The following is a 22,499-nucleotide window of genomic DNA, read 5'->3' as shown; positions in this document are numbered from 1 at the left end:
AGCTAGGTACATAATCACTGATACTACTAATACAGCTGAATAGAACTGTCCTTAGGGCTTTCATATAGAGACTGTAAACCCTGATGTGTGGCAACACAAGTCCAAAGGAAGCATGTTTTGTTCAATTTAAACTAGAATTACTAAATGGTCTAAGAAACTCAGGTTCCTACCTGGTGCATATAGGAATTAAGAGGATTATAGAAATCTGCTACATTTCCTTTAAACTTCATGTCAACAAATAGGACATGATTTAGAGCATCCAGTGCCTGTCCCTGTAGACCAATGTCTTCAATGAGAGATCTCCTACCTACACAGAAAGAGGAAAAGTTATATTAGAATATGCAGTGTGTATGTCAGTGTTTTTCAACCTTTTTTGTGCAAAGGCACACTTTTTTCATGAAAAAAATCACGAGGCACACCACCATTAGAAAATGTTTAAAAAATTTACCTCTGTGCCTATATTGACTTTCACTAACTTAAACAATTGCAAGTAAAAGCACAGAAAAATCAAGTACTGTAAATGCAGTTATCCTTTCCATAAACATCTTTGTGGACTTGCAATGTACTTCTAGAAAATCTGAGGGCTTCAGAAGAGTCAATTCCCTTGCACAGCCCCTTCCCTCCTTTCATGTCATAGCCCTCTCCTTTTCTCAACCCATCCCCTCCCTACATAACTTTTTATTTAGCAGTAAGGGGAAGGAAAAGGTGGATACTAATGTGCTTTAACTGAGTAACAGCTCTTAGTCTTCTGGGGCTGTCTGCATTATATCCAATATGGTGGTGCATGACAGCAGCCTTAGGGCTTTCGGATGTCTAAATAACAGAGGCTTTCACATGTATACAACATGGCTAAAATATGTTAAATTCATATATAATCTTATAGGAAGATGTTTTTGAAATGAATGGTTTGGCAACAGGTTCTCTTGACTCTGTAAAAAAATAAATAAAATACCAGCCTCTTCATTTTTTTAAGGGCTGTTCTGGTCGGAACAGTGCTTGCCTGCCCATACTCATCCTATTGACAGAATGTCTCAATTATCAAATTGATCTGCCAAAAGGAATGTGTGAGGTAAAAGGGAGCATGTAAATTCCGACATATTTAAAAAGACACTAAACTCAGGAGTTAAATCTTAAACATGCATTCAAGTATCTTATACAATACTGGACCTTTTTTGTGTATCAGCAGTAGATCCTCAAATCATCTCTGAATTGGTGCTGACACTGTCCTTCCTTCTGGAGGGTGGCTACTATTGTTCCCCATGGTCCCTGTGTGTGATGTAAAGTAGCCACCGCTAGCTTACTCCTGTGATGGATTACAATCTAACAATTTAGTTTACTAATTTGTATTGAGATTATAGTCCATCATAAGAGTGAGCGTGAAGTGGTGACAACTTTACAACACACAAAGGGACAATGGGAAACAAAAGTAGTCACCCTCCAGAAGGAAGGACAGTGTCAGCACCAATTCAGAGATGATTTGACGATCTACAGCCGAATGATACACAAATAAGGTCCAGTATTATTAAGACTTAGGGTACTTGAATGCATTTTTAAGATTTAACTCCTGAGTTTAGTGTCACTTTAAGCATATCAGTCATAGCAGAGTCAGAAAAGGATACTGGAAGAGCTGTTCAAATACACAAGGTCATCTATATAGAGCAAATGAACCGCCCCATATTTTAAACTAAGATTCACATTTGTGTGTAAAGTCTCAGTACAAACCTGCCTGCAGAGACAGACTAGGGTGTCTACTGTTCTTCGTAGTAAGGTAAGCTTTCACCTTTGCCAAGATATCTTCAATCTGCGCTTGAATATTTGCAAAGCTTACATCTAATAGAGGATTACAATACTGATCAATCAGCACAGCTCCTAGACACAACAAAAGAGAAACAGTTTAAAAATATAAAAATAAAACCACAAAACAAATGTAGTACACATATCGGCTTATGATTTATTAGTTCAATGTAACTACAGGCAAAACAATTTTATATTTTCATTTTGCATTGAGCTCGGAGAGGTTAGAACCTATGTCAGATTTTTATTGCCGACTATCCTCACTAGGGAGGGGGTCCTTCACTGCCGTAGTGACAAAGCAGGAATTGCAGATTAATTTCTCCAAAGCAAACTGTCAATGGAACAAGTGTCCCTGCTGGTAGATTTTCCCATTACTGCCTCAATGACAGACCAGGATTTGAAGATTAATGTCCCTTAAGTAAACTGTCAATGGAACAAGTGTCCCGCTGGGAGATTTTCCCTTTCCTGCTCCTTTACGTTTATGAAAGAGGGAACATACCCATCTGTAAAAGTCACTGTCACATTCTGTTTTGTTTTCTGGAATGCTAGCTAAGGCTAAGGGCAATGGTTGACCAACAGGTGCTCCACACTACTGACACATAAGGATGTAAAAACGTACTCTACCAGTATGACAATCTGTCTTTATTTCTTACAATGCAATGAGTCGGTTATAAAAAGAAAGTTAAGAATAAAAAATACATGGACAGGTTTTTAAAATAAATTCTAGGGATGCACCAATACTAGTATCGGTGCCGATACCGAGTATTTCGGCGAGAACTTGTACTCGCTCAAATGCTCCCGACGCCTATCCCGATACCAGAACTTCCTCGCTGCTCAGCTTCTTGATTGGCCGGGAAGCTGGCTCTATGCCCCCTCGTCAGAAAGGAGCAGGCTTCCCGGCCGAGCAAGAAGCCAGGGGCGGGTAATGACTCGCCGCCCCGGCTTCCTGATTGTTCGGGAAGCTGGCCAATAAGGAAACCAGGCGGCGAGTCATTACCCGCCCCCTGCTTCCTAATTGGCCAGAAAGCCGGCTCCATGCTTTCTTGTCACTTGGTGATGAGGGAGCATGGAGACGGCTTTCCAGCTAATTGGGAAGCCGGGCGGCGAGTCATTACACGCCGCCCAGCTTCCGTAAAGGGACTACCAGTATCCTTTTCAGAATTGTTTTTCATATTTTGTTATTTATGTATTTTACTTTACTGTTAGGGAATCTGGGGAAATATCAGCGGTCTAAACAGACCCCTGATATTTCCCTTTTGAAATAGAAAACGGGACACAGAGTCATCAATCTCTTTTTCTGCAGCCCCTGTTATGAATGAACAGGAAGGCTCTATACTGAGTGCTCCTGTCCATTCATAAATTGTGAATATAGTATGAGTTACTATGCCCACAATCATGAATGAACAGGAAGTGATGTAGAGCACTTCCTGTTCATCCATAATTAGGGACACAGTAAACATACTGTGTCCTCAATTATTTACAAGCACTCAGCGATCAGCTGATTATGTTGAGTGCTTGTAAACGCTCTCCATCCTGACTCTTTTGGCTGTCACGGGAGGCTGAACCGGCGGTGCAGGGAGGAGAGCTCTGCCTTCTGTGACACGGCTGACAGCTGACTCCTCCCCAGGCTCAGCTTCCCGTGAAGTGGTCTCCTCTCTGCTCTCCATCCTCAGTCTCAACCTGTCACAGAAGGCCAAGCGGGGCAGTGCGGGATGAGAGCTGGGGCTCCTGTGACACACTTGACATCTCTTTCCCCCCACCCTGTTAGGGCTCCTGAAGGTTTCTCTCCTCCCCACTGGGCGCAGAAGGGTCACAGACAAGTGCCCAGCAGGGAGGAGAGAAACTATGGATGCACCGCAATTTCAGCTGAAAAAGTTTACTTTCTGCATTTTGCTTAAAGATTTTTAGTGGCCAAAATTTCAATACACACACAAATATGAGCAACAGATTATCTACTGCATTACATGTTTCTGATTTGCACTTTTATATTACCAAAGTAGCATTAGTAAGATTTTGTCATTTTTAAATTATAACGTTTCAGAGGCAACCAGGAATAATAGGAGACATACCTTCTAGAATATCTTGTTGGTCCGCAGGTCTTTGAATAAACTCTTTAAATTTAGACATAGTAGACTCTTGTCGCATGAAATATAGAATCTTCTTTGCACAATACTTCTGTATGAAACACTTCCTATAATTATAAATTGATCATCAGCTGTACTTTAAATGGCCTAAAATAGAGGTGCATATTTTATTTCCACAAGGACAAAAAGGTTTACATTTAGCACTGTTCTAGGTTCCCTTCAATGCAGAACGTCATCATTTTTAGATGTTTTAGTCACAGGCACAAAATGTTTCTACCCGTGACCCTAATTAAAAGACTGTAAAACAATTTTCCAAATTTACAGCAACACAACTATGTCATACAAGTTAGTGCTTTCCTCCAGCAATTCAGAATGACAGATATTTGGGTATACAACTTACAGATTGATCTGTAGTGTTCAAAGTTAAGTTTAAATGTGCTGTGGCTGTATACTAAGCAAAGTAGACAACATGGTCCCCTGCCAGCATACTGCAGAGAAGGACCCTTGCTCTCTATGTGGAAGCAGTGGTCTCTCTGCAGAGTTCCAACACTCCCCCCGTGTCAGACTTAGAGCAATTAGCAAAGATCCTAGTCCCTGCTGATTATAAAACTGAAATAAAGTCATTTTTAACAATGCTCCAGGTACCTATGGCTCAGAATGACACAGTAGTGTTTGATCCTTCACTACTGTGTCATTCTGAGCCTGATGAAGGGGACCCCCTGAGGCCCCGAAAGCGCTTGCATTTGAATGGCAATGTGTCAATAAATGGACTGTTGCTTAATCATCCTTTGGCGTGCTGGTGACGTTATTGCTTTATCTAATGTGAAACGAGGTCACAAAGGTAATCTTGGCCTTTAAAAATGGACCATGAGGATCCTGGTAAAAAATCCAGTTGACAATTGAACTTTGCTTTTCAGATACTAGGACAGTCTGAGTAAATACAGTGCTTCATATAAATATATTACTGGGTTCAACTAGAATCTGACAGCTATATTCAAAGACATCAGCACTTGTAATGATAACTTACCAGCTCTCTATACCAATCATACACAATAACTCATCTTCAATAAAATGTACAGGATAGCCCAAACTCTCGAGATCATTCAAACCTTCACAAGGTAAATGCTGATGGAAAAAAATAAAATAAGGCGTTACAATAATATATCATTAGGTATCAGATCGGGACAATTTAGAACTATACAAGCTGTAATTCTAAATTGCACGCAAGACCAACATAGTACATGGAAATAATTATTTTAAAAAATACAAACTGTAAACGTTACACCCAATAATAACAGATATTCCAGTTGTTCATGGTTTCTGGTAAGCTGAATCACATGAAGGATTTTTTATAGCCAATGCAAAGGGAGGAGATATAGCCACCAGAGTCCACAGTTCCAACTGCCAAGGCTATAGAACCGTGTCACATTCTCATAATGGATTCTCCATAATATACAACAAATAAATAATAGAGGCATTAAGATGTATGAAAGTGATATTCAAAGTCCAGTAGATATCTCATTGCACTCCTTGCCAGTATACCTCTTGAGAATGGGTGATGGAGTGACTGCAAATGGTGTCGCTCAATGCCCAAAATAGTCTTTATTGACGCATGTTCATTTTGTCACAAAGGGAGCAATGTTTTGGGGCCACTTTGGGTCCCTTCATCAAACACAAAGCCTGATGAAGTGGCCCCAAAATATTGCTTCCTGTGACAAGATGTACTGTATATGCGTCAATAAAGACGGCTTTGGACACTTGCTCCCAGTGTGCTGGTGACATACTGTATTACCTAAAAGGACACATTTGGGGGGGGAGGGAAATATTTTGTCTACCCATAAGGGGGACAACTCTTGCTGTTCTTCCAGAGGCTCAAGCTAATGTTTTACTTTGCAGCATTGACTACCAGCAAAATCTGGTTTTGCAACAGAATTGTAAGCTCATATTATATTCAGATAAGAATATCTCTAATAACTTAAAGTGACATTAAAGTCAACATTTTTCCCCCCTTCCCAATCCTGCTGTAGGGACTTACCTTAAATGAGGTCTCTTAATCCGATCATCTTATTCTTTATTGTCCTTTTCAGCTGTCCCTCCAGCGCTGGTGCGGGTCTCCGATCCAGCGCCGACTCATCTGTCCTCCTCTTCTCTGATGTTCTACGGATTCTGTGCGGGTGCACGCTGCTCCATAGACTTACCTTGTGTATCTCCGCCTCTCCCGGCCGAACATCTGAAGTGCGCATGCACACGCCAGAGACTCTTCAGATGCGCGGCGAAGACACAAAGGTTTTAAAAAAAAATGTTTTTGCATATATCTACTGCTTGCTAGCAGTAGATTGCTAGCAGTAGATATATGCAAAAACATGCAAGGGTTTAATAAACCTTTAAAAATGAGTTTATATTTTTCAGGAAAGTAAAAAGGTTTTCATTTTAGTCTTAGAGGACGAAAAGATTCCCACATTCACTCATACACAAAAATATACACACACCAATACACAATCATACATACACACAAACTCCTTCTTAAAATAAAAGAAAGAGCCCCCTCACCTGCTTACATTTTTTGCAGGGAAGGGGCGCATTCCCTTGTAGTCTTGTGGTTGATCAGCACAGTCTGCACCTTTGGCTGGTGCAGACCTTACTAATCCTTCCTTTCAACTGGCGCTCAGTGAAGGCTGTCGAGTCACGTTGCGCTCTGACTCACACTGAGCGCTAGCACCGCCAGGGGCAGCTATGTGGTCTGCATCCGACAGAGATGTAGACCGTGTAGCTGCTACTCCAAGTCAGCTATGCGGTCCATGGCTGTGCCTTACTTGTCAGCCGGCTGCAGAATGCATGGTCCTGGTTCACGGGCCTGTACTTTGAGACTCCGGTTCTAAACATTCAGATTTCTTTATTTACAGACAGCATTGAAGTTGCAAAAATAAAACTTACATGCTCCACAATGAGTTCCTTTGAGAATGAGGATACTAGTTTTCGTGCGGCTATGCCAGCCTTGTACCGCGTTTTATACTCTTCCAGCCAGTCCGGAGCATCCACATGCTTATAGTACTTGATTATTGATGGCCAACTACATAAAACAATAAACACTGGGAGTTATCTTGTGGACATGGATGTTGGCATAATAGTATCTTAATATTAAAGAATACCGGGAATTTTTTTCCGGAACCCCCACACTGCAAGGGTTAATTGCTCATTTTAGTCTAGGGAGGAAAATAAAGTTATACTCACCCAATCCTCCGAAGCGGCTTGCTGTTAGGCCGGTCCTTCCAGCCTCTCTCCCCCTCCGCAGCAGCACTCTAAGGTCCTGTAAATCATCACGTTCTATTCACAGTGCATGGTACATGAGGACGCTGAGGGACATACCATTGCTGCAGAACAGGAGGAGGCAGGATGGAGAGAGCGCGGTCACAGCCAGCTGGCTCTGAGGATCAGGTGAGTATAACATTATTTTCCTCCCTAGACCAAAATGAGCACTTAACCCGTGCAGTGTGGTGGTAGCCCCACTACAAAGGCTAACATTAACTTTCCCCAGAGTTCTGCTTTAAGTCTATTTTTGGTTGTGAATATATACAAGGAATATTATAGCTGAGCTCCAGGCACATCCCAATTACTGATTTTACCTCCCTTCCCGTGGGAAATGAATAGCACAGATTAATTTTTTACTTTTTTTTTCTTTCAAGCCCATCTTCCTCTTTTCTTAATCACAGTGCTCTAAAAAGTCTGAGCAGTAGGGGCGTCAATGAGGAGGGGGTCTGCTGGGCACCCTACGTAATTTCCTAAGTGACACAGGCTGCTCTGCAGTACTACAGATGATAAACAACCTTGTGCCTATACACAGTTCTAGGCTGACTCTTGGTAGTAGAGGATGTGCCATACTGTATGCAAGTGACCCCGCTTTACAAGGGGAGACCATCTCTGGCACTGTGGTGAGCATAAATAGCACATTATTTGGCCAGTTTGCAGTCTGGGATGTGCTAACCTCACTTAATAACTGAATATACATTGCTGTGCACTACAGCTATTCCCATTTGTTTACATGAACCTGAAACTTCTCCAGTCACTTCTCAGCTTGTCAAACCTCTGGGAGAAGTGGCTGAATGAGTTTTTGTCTGCAGCACAGGTTAACCCTTCACAGAGAAGCTGGGCAATATGCTGTGATTAGCTATTGAGAGGGGGAAATCTCTAGTTCCAGCTAGAGGGCTGGAGTTGCCCACCCCTGCTGTAAAGGGAACCTGTCCCAACACTGTGCTATCACATACAGAGCAGGATATACCTACAAGTTGCTTGGCTGTTATTCTGACTCTCTGGCTTTATGACCTTCAGACCCCGCCCTACGACCAGCATACATGTAAAGACTTTTGACATCTCTCATCTGCATTCTTGTTTGATGTCTTTGAGACCAAATAACAGGCAGGCGATTAGCAATTTCAGAAGAGAAAAGGTTCAACTATAATTCCAAATCTATCTGCAAAAATACTAATTGTTGCACGGAACAATACATCAACACGTTTAAATACATATTAATGACTTTCAGTATATAAGCGACTCTAATCTACTGGATATAGTCCCAAAATTTTATTAGTAGTCACTTCTTTCTCCATACATATATTGGATTATTGGATACAAATAGTGTCATTTTATTCCACCTGCATAAATCAGAATAAATAGAGGAGTGATTGGAATGGAACTTGGATATTGTGTGGGGTGATTGCACAATATCCAAGTTTAATTTTCACACACAGCCATGCTACATACAAAAGATGACAGCAGCCTGGTCATTAAGGTAAATGGTGGGATGAGGGATCGGGGTTGTGATGTGATCGTGTTTCATTCTAAATATGGCTGTAACATAAATACAAAAGTAAACTCAATGTTAGCCTTTCTGTAGATAGATTTGGAATATAGTTTTCTCTTCTGAAATTGCTGATTGTCTTATTCTAGCTCAAGAACCTCAAACAAGAATGCAGATGAGAAAGTCTTTATTTGCATGCTGGTTCTAAATCAGTGTCTGAAAGCCTTGAAGCCAGGGGATCAGAATAACAGGCAGCGTTTTCAGGAGAGCTCACCGAGTGAACAGCTGCTTCCGCCACACTTTCCCCCGGGTGACACACACAGATCGGAGCCGCCTGCACACACCGCTGACACTGGCGATGTCCCGGTAGTCCAGATCCCCTTTACACATGATGAGCTCCACTAACTCCTCCGGCAACCCCGCCAGTCCCGGGCACACAGGCAGAGTCCTGAGCTCATCTGCCGGGGAGCAGCTCCCCGTACTGCCCGGGGAATCGCTGCCATCCCGCAGGCTGCTCTCCGCATCTACACCAGCCAAGGAAGCAGACATCTTTTGTTTACATGGCCGACACGTTATAGGCGAGCCGGTAGTCGCTCTGTGATGACGTGTAAGCCGGATTGCGTAATCCTTCATCTGCGCGGGACAGTGAGTGGGGAAGGGAAGGACAGTGGGTGTTGGCAGGGAATGGCAGTGGGTGTTGGCAGGGAATGGCAGTGAGTGTTGGCAGGGAAGAGCAGTAAGTGGGGAAGGGAAGGACAGACCGTGGGCACAGGGAAAGACAGCGAGTGGGGAAGGGAAGAGCAGTGAGTGGAGAAGTGAAGATCAGTGAGGTGGGGAAGGGAATGACAGTAAGTGGGGAAGGGAATAGGAGTGAGTGTTGGCAGGGCAGCACAGTGAGCGGGTAAGGGAATGACAGTGGGGAAGGGAATGACAGTAAGTGGGGAAGCACAGTAAGTGGGGAAGGGAATGACAGTGTGTGGGGGCAGGGAAGCACAGTAAGTGCTCAGACATTATATCGGGTTTCTGTCACTGTTTAGGGTTCTGCCCCTGGAAAGGTGCATGCGGGGAAGTAACCCTGGTTTCTCTCTTGATTAATGACAGTGTAAGCATCCTTGAAATTTTAGCTCTCAGGGACCCCTATTAAAACATTATTATACACCATTTTTTTGCACATTGTCCTAACTCCAAGCTGTGTTAGTTTGAAGGCTTATTGGATTTAAGCATATCAGGTGATGTGTATTTGTGCAATGAGGGAGGGTGTGGCCAAAGGAGATCAGCACCCTATATCTAGGTGTGCATAATAATAAGGAGGCTTCTTTTCCTCAGGCAAAATGGGCCAAAAAAGAGATTTAACTGACTGAAAAGTCTAAAATTGTAAAAAGTCTTTCAAAGGGATGCAGCACTCTTGAAATTGCTAAGATATTGGGGTATGATCACAGAACCATTAAACTTTTTGTTGCAAATAGTCAGCATGGTCGCTAGAAACATGTTGAGGAAGAAAGATGCAAATTAACTGGCAAAGATTTGAGAAGAATCAAACGTGAAGCTTCCAGGAAGTCATTATCCTCCAGTGCTGTCATATTCCAGAACTGCAACCTACCTGGAGTGCCCAGAAGTACAAGATGTTCAGTGCTCTGAGACATGGCCATGGAAAGGAAGGCCGAAACACGACCACCACTGAACAAGACACATAAGTTGAAACCTCAAGACTGCGCCAAGAAATATCTGAAGTCAGATTTTTCAAAGCTTTTATGAACCGATGAGATGAGAGTGACTTGACAGACCAGATAGATGGGCCCGTGGCAGGATCAATAACGAGCACAGAGCTCCACTTTGACTCAGATTCCAGGAAGGTGGAGGTGGGGTACTGGTGGGCTGGTATTATTAAAGCTAGTTGGACCTTTTCAAGTTGAAGATGGACTCAAAATCAACTCCCAAACCTACTGCCAGTTTTTAGAAGACACTTTCCTCAAGCAGTGGTACAGGAAAAAGTCTGCATCTTTCAAAAGACCATGATATTTATGCAGGACAATGCTCCATCACATGCATTGAAGTACTCCACTGCATGGCTAGCCAGTAAAGGCCTTAAGGATGAAAGAGTAATGACATGGCCTCCTTCCTCACCTGACCTAAACCCTATTTAGAACCTATTTAGAACTGGGCTCTTCTTAAACGGGAGATTTTCGGTGAAGGAAAACTGTGCCCTCTGTGAACAGTGTCTGGGAGGCTGTGGTTGCTGCTACACAAAAAGTTGATCATCAACAGATGAAGAAACTGACAGACTCCATAAATGGAAGGCGGAGGACTGGTATTGGGTATACTGGTCACTGATTTTGTTTTTGAAAATGTCAGAAATATTTATTTGTAAATATTGAGGTGTTTGTTTATTATTCTCACTTTAACAGATGAAAATAAACAAGTGAGATAGGAAAATTTCCGTTTTCCATTTAATTGCATAATAATCCTGCAAACTAAGGCCCCATTCATCGTGCGAGAAGTCGTTGGCCAATGCTATTCAATGGAGCTGTCTTAGCTCCATGTCGCTCTAGCAGGACTCTTTTTTCGGCGGATTTTGCGCGATTTTTCTATTTTTTAATATAGCTATCCCGGCCGCGCGGATCCGCTGCAAAAGGTATGTCGCTTAGTGTGAATGGGGCCTAATAGTTGCCCAATAATTGTGCACACATAGATGTTCTCCTAAGACGGCCAAAACCTCACTTTTACTTTCTTAAATATTCACGTTTGAGGTTTATTACTGAGAGCACTATAGTTGTTCAATAATGAAATTAATCCTTAAAAATACAACTTGCCTAATAATTGTGCATGCACTCTGCACGGGGAAGCATATTTTGAATAGCTGCATGGCATCAGAACTGACAGTGCTGCTCTAGGGGGAGACCCTCTCATGTAGAAAAGTGGAATGCATGCGGTGACCCACTGAACACGGGATCGTGACCCACTTTTGGGTCATGACCCACCAGTTGAGAACCAAGTCCCTAAAGGAACCCTGATTGAGAAAGACTGCATGTGGCCTATAAAAGAAGGTGTGTTTTCTACATCTGACAAGTATACCTAATCCTTAGTCTGTGAAATGGTGTATTGAGCCTGTCTGCTTCTCACTTGTTAAGCATTGTCAATTTGGGACCACACTATTCCACTGATTTAAATTTTTGCTCCTGGTGTCCATATTTAAGAAAGCATTCACAGCAGTGACTGTAAACAAAGAAGCATCCAGCCATTCGTGGTCTTAACATTCCACCTTTTCCTACGTATGCCACACAGTTTTTTTATACTGTATTCTATTTATTGTTTCTAGAAAGTCTTGGGAAAAGTAAATACTAATGTTGCTGCCTGTGACTACTTTGGGAAGATTTCCCCTCACTTTCTATTTCTGTGAAAGCAGGACAGGAAATTAGGGTTGTCATTGGGGCAAAAAGACAGACAATGATAATAACCTAGCTGACTCCATTTTAGTGATAAAAGTGTTTTGCTGTGTTCTGTACCCTTGCTGGATAAAGACTACAATACAAACCTGGCAGAGGTTCTCTCTCTTCTCAACATTTCGGCAACAGCAAAATAGAATAGATTCAAGAGAATGGTGAGATTTTGTTAGTGGCAGGTGCTCATATTAAAGGAGAATTAGTCTAACTGTCTCTAAATATTACATACCGTGTTTCCCCGAAAATAAGACAGTGTCTTATTTTGTTATAAGAGATTGCTAAGCCCACTAAAATGTTTCAAGAATACTAATACACTGTGAGAAGAATTTATCAAAACTGGAGCAGCTGTGCGTGGCAACCAATCAGCTTCTCTCTTTCATTTTTCAAATCTTAACTGAACAAACTGAAGAGAGGAGCTAATTGGTTGCCATATACATCTTCTCCAGATTTTGTCTGTTCCAGTTTTGATAAATTCCCCCCAATGTATATTCACCACAGGTGTGGCTGCTTTTTTAGAAACACATACATACATGTTTATGGTTAATCGGCCATAACGTTATATAAAGGCAGCTTTTTTTCTAATATGGAATATGCAATATTAGATCTCTCTCCACCATCCCATTTGTCTGACATCACCAAATCCCCCCCCTCCTCCCTGGGTGACATATTTAGCACTATTACAGGGCACATGCTCAAAAAGTGTTGCAGCAGAGGGTGTCTCCATAAAGAGGACTTGTCACATATTTTGCTATCACATAGGGGGGTTTTATTAGCCCCCGTATGTGATGGCAATGAAGTTTAGTGGAAAAAAAAATAGGAAAAAAAGTCCCCCACCCCTACATACGCGCATGCAAACATGCGTCGGGGGCGCATACGTGCAAAAAAGACGATTGCGCCCATTACGCCGCACATGTTACATATCGCCGCGAACGTCTGAGTGAGAGCCATCAATCACTGATAACACTAAACTGATGAGCGGTAGAAGCTTTAAAGTGTCGCCTATGGCCAATTTTGGGTATGGTAGTTTTCTGCGATGTCGCGGGTGCGCGCAATTTTAAAGCTTGACATGTTTGGTGTCTATTTAGCCGACGTGACACCGACTTTTATATTTTACCAAAAAACTGGGTAATAATAAATGTTTCCTAACATAATGTAACAAAAAACTTTTTTTTTTCAAAATTTTCAGTAATTTTTCCTAATTATAGTAAAAAATAAAAACCCCAGTGGTGATTAAATACCACCAAAAGAAAGCTATATGTGTCCCCAAAAAATGGTATAAAATTCATTTCAGTACAGCGTTGCATGACGGAATAAACGTCAGTCAAAGTACCGCAGCGCTGAATACTGAAAAATGGCCTGGCCAGGAAGGGGGTCTAAACACCTGGTCTTCAACCAGTTAAATAATCTATTGCTGGGCTTCAATCTCAAATCTCTGGCCTGGGGGATCGCACTGACCGTATTGAATCCTATGTGAGTGGATATGCGTCGGCATATAATTACCTGCTGGATGCACTTAACACCCAAAATCTTCTGGTGCAGAAGCTTCAGGAAAAAGTAATTGACCTAGAAGACAGCTCAAGACGTATCAACATTAAGTTCAGAGGAGTTTCTGAATCCGTGGGCTCTGCGGATCTTCTCCCTTTCCTCCAGCAATTCCTCAAAGCTTTGCTTCCCGACCACTCAGCAACGGATTTCATTATTGACAGAGCACACAGGCTGTTTAAACCTCAGCATCTGCCTGCTTCCATCCCCAGAGATGTCATAGCCAAAATTAATTTTTTTCACATTAAAGAGAAGCTCACCTTTCTTACTAAGCAGTCGGCATCTCTTCCAGAGCCATATTCACATATCGCATTATATGCAGACATCTCTGCTGCGACGGCTCAAAAACGTAGAGCATTTGCTCCGATCACCAAAGCCCTCCGAGACAGCAGAATCCTGTACAGTTGGGGGTTCCCGACTAAGCTATTGGTCACCCGTCAAAACAAAGTCTTCCATCTTGACGCCCATAGACGGCATATGCACTCTCCAATCGTGGTGCGTCCCCATTGTCATGCCTCCACCCATGACCGAGACCCATCAGACTCAACGCATCCCCATGGACTGGGCTATGCGTTGATCCCCTTTCACCACCAGGGAAATATCTGCGGCACTTTTCGTGCATATCTGGTGCCACCTTATTCCGTACTGGATCCTGTGCAGGATGGCTCCTGAGATTACTGCTCACGCCTGGATAAAAGGTGTGCTATACTGTTTTTGTTCTTTTTACTATTTTTACTGCATTGCATTGATACAGTTTGTTTGATATGTGCCTGTTTTTTCTTGTCAAACCGCCTTGATTGCTATATCTTTAACTGTATATATGTCTTCTTAAAGGGATATAACATGATTAGAGTACTCTCCCAGGGGATGATACTGTACCCCCTCCCCCTAATTCAATATTCTTATTATAACACAAGTTTTTATGTTTGGATTGTCAAGCTACATTTCCAGGCATCACCTCAATCGATATATCTTTAAAAATGACTTCCCTTAACGCTATAGGACTCAAAAGCCCAAACAAAAGGGTAATGTTCTGGAGGGAAGCCAATACTCTATGGAGTGATGTCCTATGTGTACAGGAAACCCACTTCTGTAAGGATAAGCCTCCATCATGCTCACAACGTTAATTTAAACACAATTTTTTTGCTAATTTCATTAAGAAAAAAAGGGGTGTCATGATAGGAATTAAAGATTCGGTTACATTTTGTCAGCATGACCTTCTAGTAGATCCCAACGGTAGATACATCATTATTGTGGCAACAATTAATAATCGCCTAATCACTTTCGTCAATCTATACGCCCACAATTCTCATAATTTTTTTTTATAATTCTGTAATGCACAAGGTAAATGGTATGCACAAAGGTCACCTTATCATTTGTGGGGATTTTAATGACATAGTAGACATTTCGGAGATTGGAATGTATCCGAATTCAGAATTACAGGTAAAACGAATGCAAACGAATCCGAATTCCCGATTTACGAAATTTCGTCCGAATTTCGTTAGCGGTAGTCGGGCCGAATTTTCGTTTTTGGACGAATTTTCCTTTTTTAGCAGTACTCCGGTCGAAATTTCGTTTTTGGACGAAATTTCGTTGCAGCAAAATGACAATCATTTTTTTTTTTTTTTAGTTTGCAGAAGATGAAAAAAAAAGCGTGAGGTTCCCCCCAATTCATACCAGACCCTTTAGCTCTGGTAGGAATATTAGGAGGGACACCCTCAAGTTAAAACACAAAGAAGTGCGTGGGGTTCCCCCCAAAATCTCCCCCAAACTATTTGATTTAACCCTTTAGTGAATGGGTAGTACCCCTTACTTATTCACAAGGGGGATTTATTCACTTATTCACCTAAAGGGTCTGGTATGAATTGGGGGGGAGGGAACCTCACGCTTATTTTTTTTCATCTTCTGCAAACTAAAAAAAAAAATTGATTTCCCCCTAATGTCATTTTGCTGCAACGAAATTTCGTCCATAAACGAAATTTTGACTGGACTACCGCTAACGAATTTCGTCCGAAAACGAATTCCGAATTTAATTTCGGATCCGAAAAACAAAATAATGCAAAATCCGAATCAAAACTAAACTAAACACGTTTTTTGCTGGTGCACATGTCTATGACATAGTCGATGCAAACCTTGACTCATCCAATGCCAAAAGTAGAGCTGCAGCTAACGATTATTTTCAAAATCGATTAGTTAGCCGATTATTAAGTTCGATTAATCGGTTAATCGAATAAAAAATAAAATACATTTTTAAAAATGGCTCCAGTGATGGACTACAATCTCAATACAAACTAGTAGTTCCATCACTGGAGCCATTTTTAAAAATGTAGGAGCAAGCTTGGAGCGGTGGAAGTAAAAAAAGAAAAAGTGCAGTATGCAATATAGTGAAATGAAAAGTGTAAAATTATACAGCAATGAATGCAGAATGGCATCGGCTATGGAGGAATACAAAACCCAGCAATTGTACATTATACAGCACAATGCAGAATACCACCAGCTATAGAGGAATACAACAAATCCCAGCAATAGTACATTATAGCTGGTGGCATTCTGCATTGCACTGTATAATGTACTATTGCTGGGTTTTGTAGTCATCTATAGCTGGTGGTATTCTGCATTGCACCACTGTATAATGTATTATTGCTGGGATTTGTTGTACTCCTCTATAGCTGGTGGTATTCCACATTGCGCTGTATAATGTATTATTGCTGGGATTTGTAGTCCTCTATACAGCGCAATGCAGAATAACACCAGCTATAGAGGAATACAACAAATCTCAGCAATACATTTTACATACAGTGTATAATGTATTGCTGGGATTTGTAGTCCTCTATAGCTGATGGTATAATATAAAGCACAATGTACCATCAGCTCCTTCTCCCCGCGTCCCTGTGCCGATCGTGGATGTGGGCGGGTGGTGAGCGTGAGGCGGGGAGGAGGTGTGGCGCACAGCTTGTGTGGAGCCGTGAACAGGGCCAACTAATCAGAGGCCGATTAATCGATGATTGAAAAGTTGACAACTTTTTCAATAATCGATTATTTCGATTAGTTGTTGCAGCCCTAGCCAAAAGGAGTCGCAACCTCTTGCTTTCCTCTTTGTTGCAATCCAATGATCTATACGATGCCTGGAGATGTCACAGAGGTCATATTCTAACAAAGTTTGTGACCAGGTTGGAATGTGTGACCGTTGACGTGGTCACACATTTCAATGTAATCCCGCCCAGTTTTTTGGCGGTCGAATGTGTGACCACCAATAGGTCAAGCATTCCAACGCTTTCTCAGCTGTTGCAGGGCAGATCGACATTGCAAATCGTATGTGCAGGAGAACTGATCTGCCCTGGAATAGCTGTTCGGTCCTGAAATGTCACTTCTATCTGACTTTACAATCTCACATTCCATCCCAATGGAGTCGCATAGAAGTGACATTTCAGGACCGAACAGCTGTTCCAGGGCAGATCAGTTCTCCTGCACATAGGATTTGTGATGCCGATCTGCCCTGGAATGCTTGACCTATTGGCGGTCACACATTCCACTGCCAAAAAACTGGGCGGGATTACATTGAAATGTGTGACAACGTCACCGGTCACACATTGTGACATAGACACAAACTTTGATAGAACACCGCCATCAGGGGGGTACGGCAGCCTGGGTGGCCTCTTGCATGAATATCCGCTGTACCCGGGGCAGCATGGCAGAGGTGACTGGAGGGGGTGGAGGAGGCCAGGCCCCAGCAGCAGCAGTTAAGAGGAGGTACAGAGAAAGGGACCCCGGCGACCAGCCCACCTGAGGCTCTGCAGAGCCTACCATAGAGTCTCAGATGCGTTGTGCAGGATCTATGGTGTGCTATGCAGGGTCACTCCCAGGTGGGCTCTTCAGGGTCTCAGGTAAGTTCAGAGTCCAATGCGTTACTAAGCCCACATATACCTATATACATGCTATACATAGCATAAAGGTAAAAAACGATCTATGCAGTGTTATCTTCATTTTAGATGTCAAAAGGGTTTTGTGGCTCCTGGTGTTTTCTCTTCTGTGGGAAACAGGTCCAAATGGCTCTTTGAGTGTTTAAGGTTGCTGACCCATGCTCTAGACCAATCGGGTAAACGCTTATCCAACCCTCTTGATATCGCCAACTGTTTTAGCTCATATTATTCCTCTCTATATAATATGAAAGACTCCCCTTCTTCCTCTACCCCTGACCTGGCAGCAATCAACACGTTTCTTAACACATTAAATCTTCGGTCGATCTCTTCAGATGATGAGCAGATCCTGAAGTCCCCTTTCTCCCCAGAAGAAATCCTCAAGGTAATCTCTGACCTACCTTTACATAAAGCCCCAGGACCTGATGGTATTAGTGCATAATACTATAAAAGCTTCTCCTCTACTTTAACCCCACTTTTATGCTTTGTTGCTAATGAAGCCCCATCCCTGGGTTCTTTACCCAAAGAATCGCCAGAAGCCCTTATTATTGCTATTCCCAAACCCAGCAAACCAAAGGAAGACCCAGACAATTATCGCCCAATATCCTTATTAAACACAGACATCAAAATATATGCCAAACTCATTGCCAATAGATTATTACACAACCTCCCCTGTCTCATACACCCTGATCAGGTAGGCTTCATATACAGGTGAAACTCAAATAATTAGAATATCATGCAAAAGTAATTGCAGTAAGTGCTGCAAAAGGGGCCCAAACCAAGTACTGAGTACATATGCATGCTTGTACTTTTCAGAGGTCCGATATTGTTCTATGTACAATCCTTGTTTTATTGATTGCATGTAATAATCTACTTTTTTGAGGTTGTGGATTTGGGGTTCTTGGGGTTTTCATGAGCTGTAAGCCATAATCATCACAATTATGACTAATCACGGCTTGAATTATCTTGCTTTGCATGTAATGAGTCTATCTCATATATTAGTTTCACCTTTTAAGTTGCATTAGTGAAATAAATGAACTTTGCACGATATTCTAATTATTCAAGTTTCACCTGTATGGTAGACAGGCTCCTGACGGCACAAGGAGACTCATAGACCTAATACAATGGGCTCTCAGCCTTCTCTGCTCCTCTCCTTGGACGCAGAGAAGGTTTTCGACAGAATATACCGGGGTTAGCTCAAAGCATTACTACAAAAATTTGGTAGACAAGGCTGCCCCCTCTTCCCCCTTATGCCGTAGCTATGGCACCATTGGCTGCAGTCATTCGACAAAATGAAGACATAACTGGCATTTCTACAGGTCAACAAACGCATAAAATTTGCCTCTATGTGGATGATGTCATAATTTTTCTAACTAATCCAATACACTCCTTATCAGCAGTTCATAAGATCTACACACAATTTAGCAATGTTTCCTTATATAAAATCAACCACTCTAAATCACATTTGCTAGCAATTAACTTAACAGAGCAGACAAAACCTCTTATAGAATATGTATTCCCCGTCTCATGGGCTCCCCCTTCTGTCCTCGACTACCTAGGAATTACCTTGACATCCCGCAGCTCTAATTTATTTAAATTGAACTACCTCCCTCTACTGACTAAGCTTAAAGACCTTTGTAAAGATCTCAGTGGCTCTACTGTCTCCTGGGCCGGACGTATTAACTTGACTAAAATGTTCCTTCTTCCTCATATATTATATCTATTTAGGTTTGCTTCCTATCCCCATTTTGCCATCATATTTAAGAACACTGCAACGTATAGTGGACTCCTTCATTTGGGGAGGCAAAGCGCACCGCATAGCTAACATTTGTTTGCATGCGCCCAAAACATGTGCAGGACTGGGAGCCCCAGATATTGGTAAATACTAGGGATGCACCGATACTAGTATCGGTGCCGATACCAATACTAGTATCGGTCTTGGTGCCGATACCGAGTATTTGGGCGAGTACTTGTATTCGGCCAAATGCTCCAATACCTTTCCCGATACTGGAACTTCTGGTCAGAGGGAGATTTCTTCTGACCAGCAGTGCCGGGAGGGAACATGGAGCCGGGAAGCTGTTTGGCTGGCTCAATGCTGATTGACATCCCAATGGTGGTCTCCACATTCAAATAAATTGTAGTCATCTGTAGAAAGTACAGCACTTTCAGCAGATCTCCAGTTAATATTGTGTTCTTCCATCCTAAACCATAACCCTGAAAAATCCTTTTTAGGTACAATCAATGCTTGGTCCAGCGACACCTGTGACTAATCATCAAATTCTGAAGTATATTCCTCTATCTACTTTAGAACTTTTCCTGGAGGCTATTCATCTTACCTCCTGGATGATGCAAGGAATTACACACCTAGACAAATTATTTTCTAATGGCTCCTTAATTTCCTTCCATAGTCTTAGTTGCATACTTGATACTCTGTTCCGGCCAAAGACTTTTATAAATACCTGAGGATAAGACATTACCTCTCCTCACTTCGGATTAAAGACAACCCCTTTATTAGAAAGTGTACATCAACTTACACTAGCTCTAATCTATCATGCAAAGGAATATCTTTATTTTATTGCCTCTAGATTTAACCACAAGCAATAAGTAAACTGCCGTCCATGCTCTGGTGGAATGAACTAAAATTCACTATATCCACCGAAGAGTGGTATACAACCATCTCCTGGCCTCTGAGAACCTCTAAATGCTTAAACCATTGGGAATCTCTCCTCAAGATACTTCATAAGTGGTATTTTACGCCTCAAAGACTAGCTAGAATCTTTCTCTGTACTACCTCCCTCTGCTGGTGGAATCATGATCATACAGGATTCTTAACTCACATTTGGTGGCTTTGTGTGAAGATTCAGCCCCTCTGGATGGCAGTCTTCACACTGATATCTGCAAATACATGTACGTCCTTTACCCCCTCCCCTCAATTTGCACTACTGGGTACAGGTCTGTCTGACTGGCCTCCTGCATCCAGAACGGTTGTATCTCACATACTCATAGCAATGAGGCTTGCTATCGCAAGAGCCTGGAAACAACTTGACCCCCCCTCCCATACACTCAGTAATAACAATACTCAATACCCTTTCTCATTATGAATATATTTTTGCCAATGCCAATCTCAAGGAAAAAACCTTCCTTACACACTGGACATGTTGGTTAAACGACGTCTGCTGTACTTTGCATACCTCATGATACGCCAAGAGAACTCTGTTATTTTCCTCCTTATGCGCGCTCTAGATGCTCTATCGAGTACGCATAGAAAGATACAAACCCTATACATGACTGATCCCTTATCAAGTTCATGTCCCTTATATTACAATTACATTCATGTAAACATTATCATTGCTGTTTAAGACTATACCTGCCGCAAATTACTTTTACTCATCAATCACGGTGTTGTTTTACTTTCTGTTTCTTAGATTTCTGTCCTCATTAATTTATGGTGCTTCTGCATGTGTAATGTTAGATACAGGTTTTGATTCCATGTGACCAACAAACTGAAGCATCAATCATTGGTTTGACATTTATTGCCATCTTCCTGTACTAATGATCAGTTCTGTATGCATCACCATATACCGATTTTGTACTTTGTTATACTTTCTATAAAATCTTAATAAAGATCTATTGTTAAAAAAAAAGTGTTGCAGCAGAAGGTCCTTATGTTTCTATTTTGTAACAATAAGAACATGCACTGAGGAGGAACCATTTGCTACTGCAAAGCCTTGCTGGGCCTTTAGAGGTCATGAAAAGAGATGTTACAATCCACATTGACTGGCCCCTAAGACAATCCGGAGTTGAGATAGAAAAGAGGATACAAGACAAAACAAGGAGGATGATAGTCTTCACAGGAGCCTGAGATTGATCAATTTGTTTGAAGAAGCTTGTGTGGCAACAACAATTTTTATTGGTCATATTATATAAGGATGATACAATATCTACACATTTCTTGGCTCAAACATGGCCACATTTTTGTCAATTTCGGGCACCTTTGCAGATTCTCATCCTTCTTTCATGGGGCTTGTATTCTCTTTTCTACTATGCATTGGGTTCTAACTCCACAGGATCTTCCAAGCCTCACCCCGGTGAACATCAAGTGTGACCTGCATCTTCACGCGCACAGAGATATTCCTCACATGCTCCCTTTTCTGGTTGCTTGATTCCCTTCATGGGCATCCTGCAACCCAACACATGTGAGTACCCAGTGATTCTTTGAACCATCCATTACATTTTCTCTCAGAGTTTTCAGTCACTACACTCAGACGGATCTCTACTGGGACTTTTTTTTATCACTTCTTTTGTTTCTCAAATACCTATCCATTTTTTTTCTCATTACACAGTTGACATAGCAGCTATGGTACCGCTACATTAGAGGAGCTAGTATGGCTATGTAAGCCTAAAGAGCATAGCAGCCATGTGACTCAAACATCAGAGAAACCAGTATGGCTACAAAGGCCTAAAGCAACCCGTTAGCAAAACTTAAATTGCTTTAAAAGTCTTCCCTACAACAGAAGAATCTAATCTCTTGCAACACAGTTCCTCCTGCTGACCTGTGCGCCATTCCTGTGTCCTGTAGTGACATGGAGTTCGACAGGAGTAACCACTGAGTGCTGCAGAGAGATACAGGAGATTGTCACAGCCAGCATATGGGGCTTTGCTTGGTTTGGTGGTTTAGCTGTGGGGCCTGCTTAATCAGGGCCACTTTTGAGGAATGAAATGGAAGGGGTAATTGTTTAAGCACATACAGCTCCTCCAAATTATTAAAAACGAAGCAATTCTGCACTCCTAAGGAAGTCAAATCAAACTAAATGCATAGCATGGGAGAGCTTTGCTGATGTCATCACATTACCTGGAAGTGTTCCGCTACTGCTTATGAAGAGTGGTGAGCAGTGCAGATACAGTGCTGTATAGCATTAGCAATTAT

General features: G+C 42.0%; 1 protein-coding gene across 1 annotated transcript in view; it reads right to left on the bottom strand.

Moving 5' to 3' along the window:
* The window catches only part of FBXO21 (F-box protein 21), a 20,779-nt gene extending 11,531 nt beyond the window's left edge, over nucleotides 1-9,248 (bottom strand). Inside the window, exons 1-6 of the mRNA XM_018554270.1 lie at nucleotides 8,948-9,248; nucleotides 6,813-6,948; nucleotides 4,906-5,003; nucleotides 3,864-3,985; nucleotides 1,723-1,869; nucleotides 171-307 (exon numbers count right to left, since the gene is read on the bottom strand). Of these exons, the coding sequence (XP_018409772.1) occupies nucleotides 171-307; nucleotides 1,723-1,869; nucleotides 3,864-3,985; nucleotides 4,906-5,003; nucleotides 6,813-6,948; nucleotides 8,948-9,222 (915 nt within the window). The 5' untranslated portion in view covers nucleotides 9,223-9,248. The remainder of the gene's footprint in view (nucleotides 1-170; nucleotides 308-1,722; nucleotides 1,870-3,863; nucleotides 3,986-4,905; nucleotides 5,004-6,812; nucleotides 6,949-8,947) is intronic.
* Between the last annotated feature and the right edge of the window lie 13,251 nt (nucleotides 9,249-22,499).

Source organism: Nanorana parkeri, unplaced genomic scaffold, assembly GCF_000935625.1.
Source record: "Nanorana parkeri isolate BGI_ZX_2015 unplaced genomic scaffold, ASM93562v1 scaffold152, whole genome shotgun sequence".
NCBI classification, from domain to species: domain Eukaryota; kingdom Metazoa; phylum Chordata; class Amphibia; order Anura; family Dicroglossidae; genus Nanorana; species Nanorana parkeri.
The sequence above is the reverse complement of the archived record's forward strand: the minus strand, read 5'-3'. Positions and strand labels throughout refer to the sequence as shown.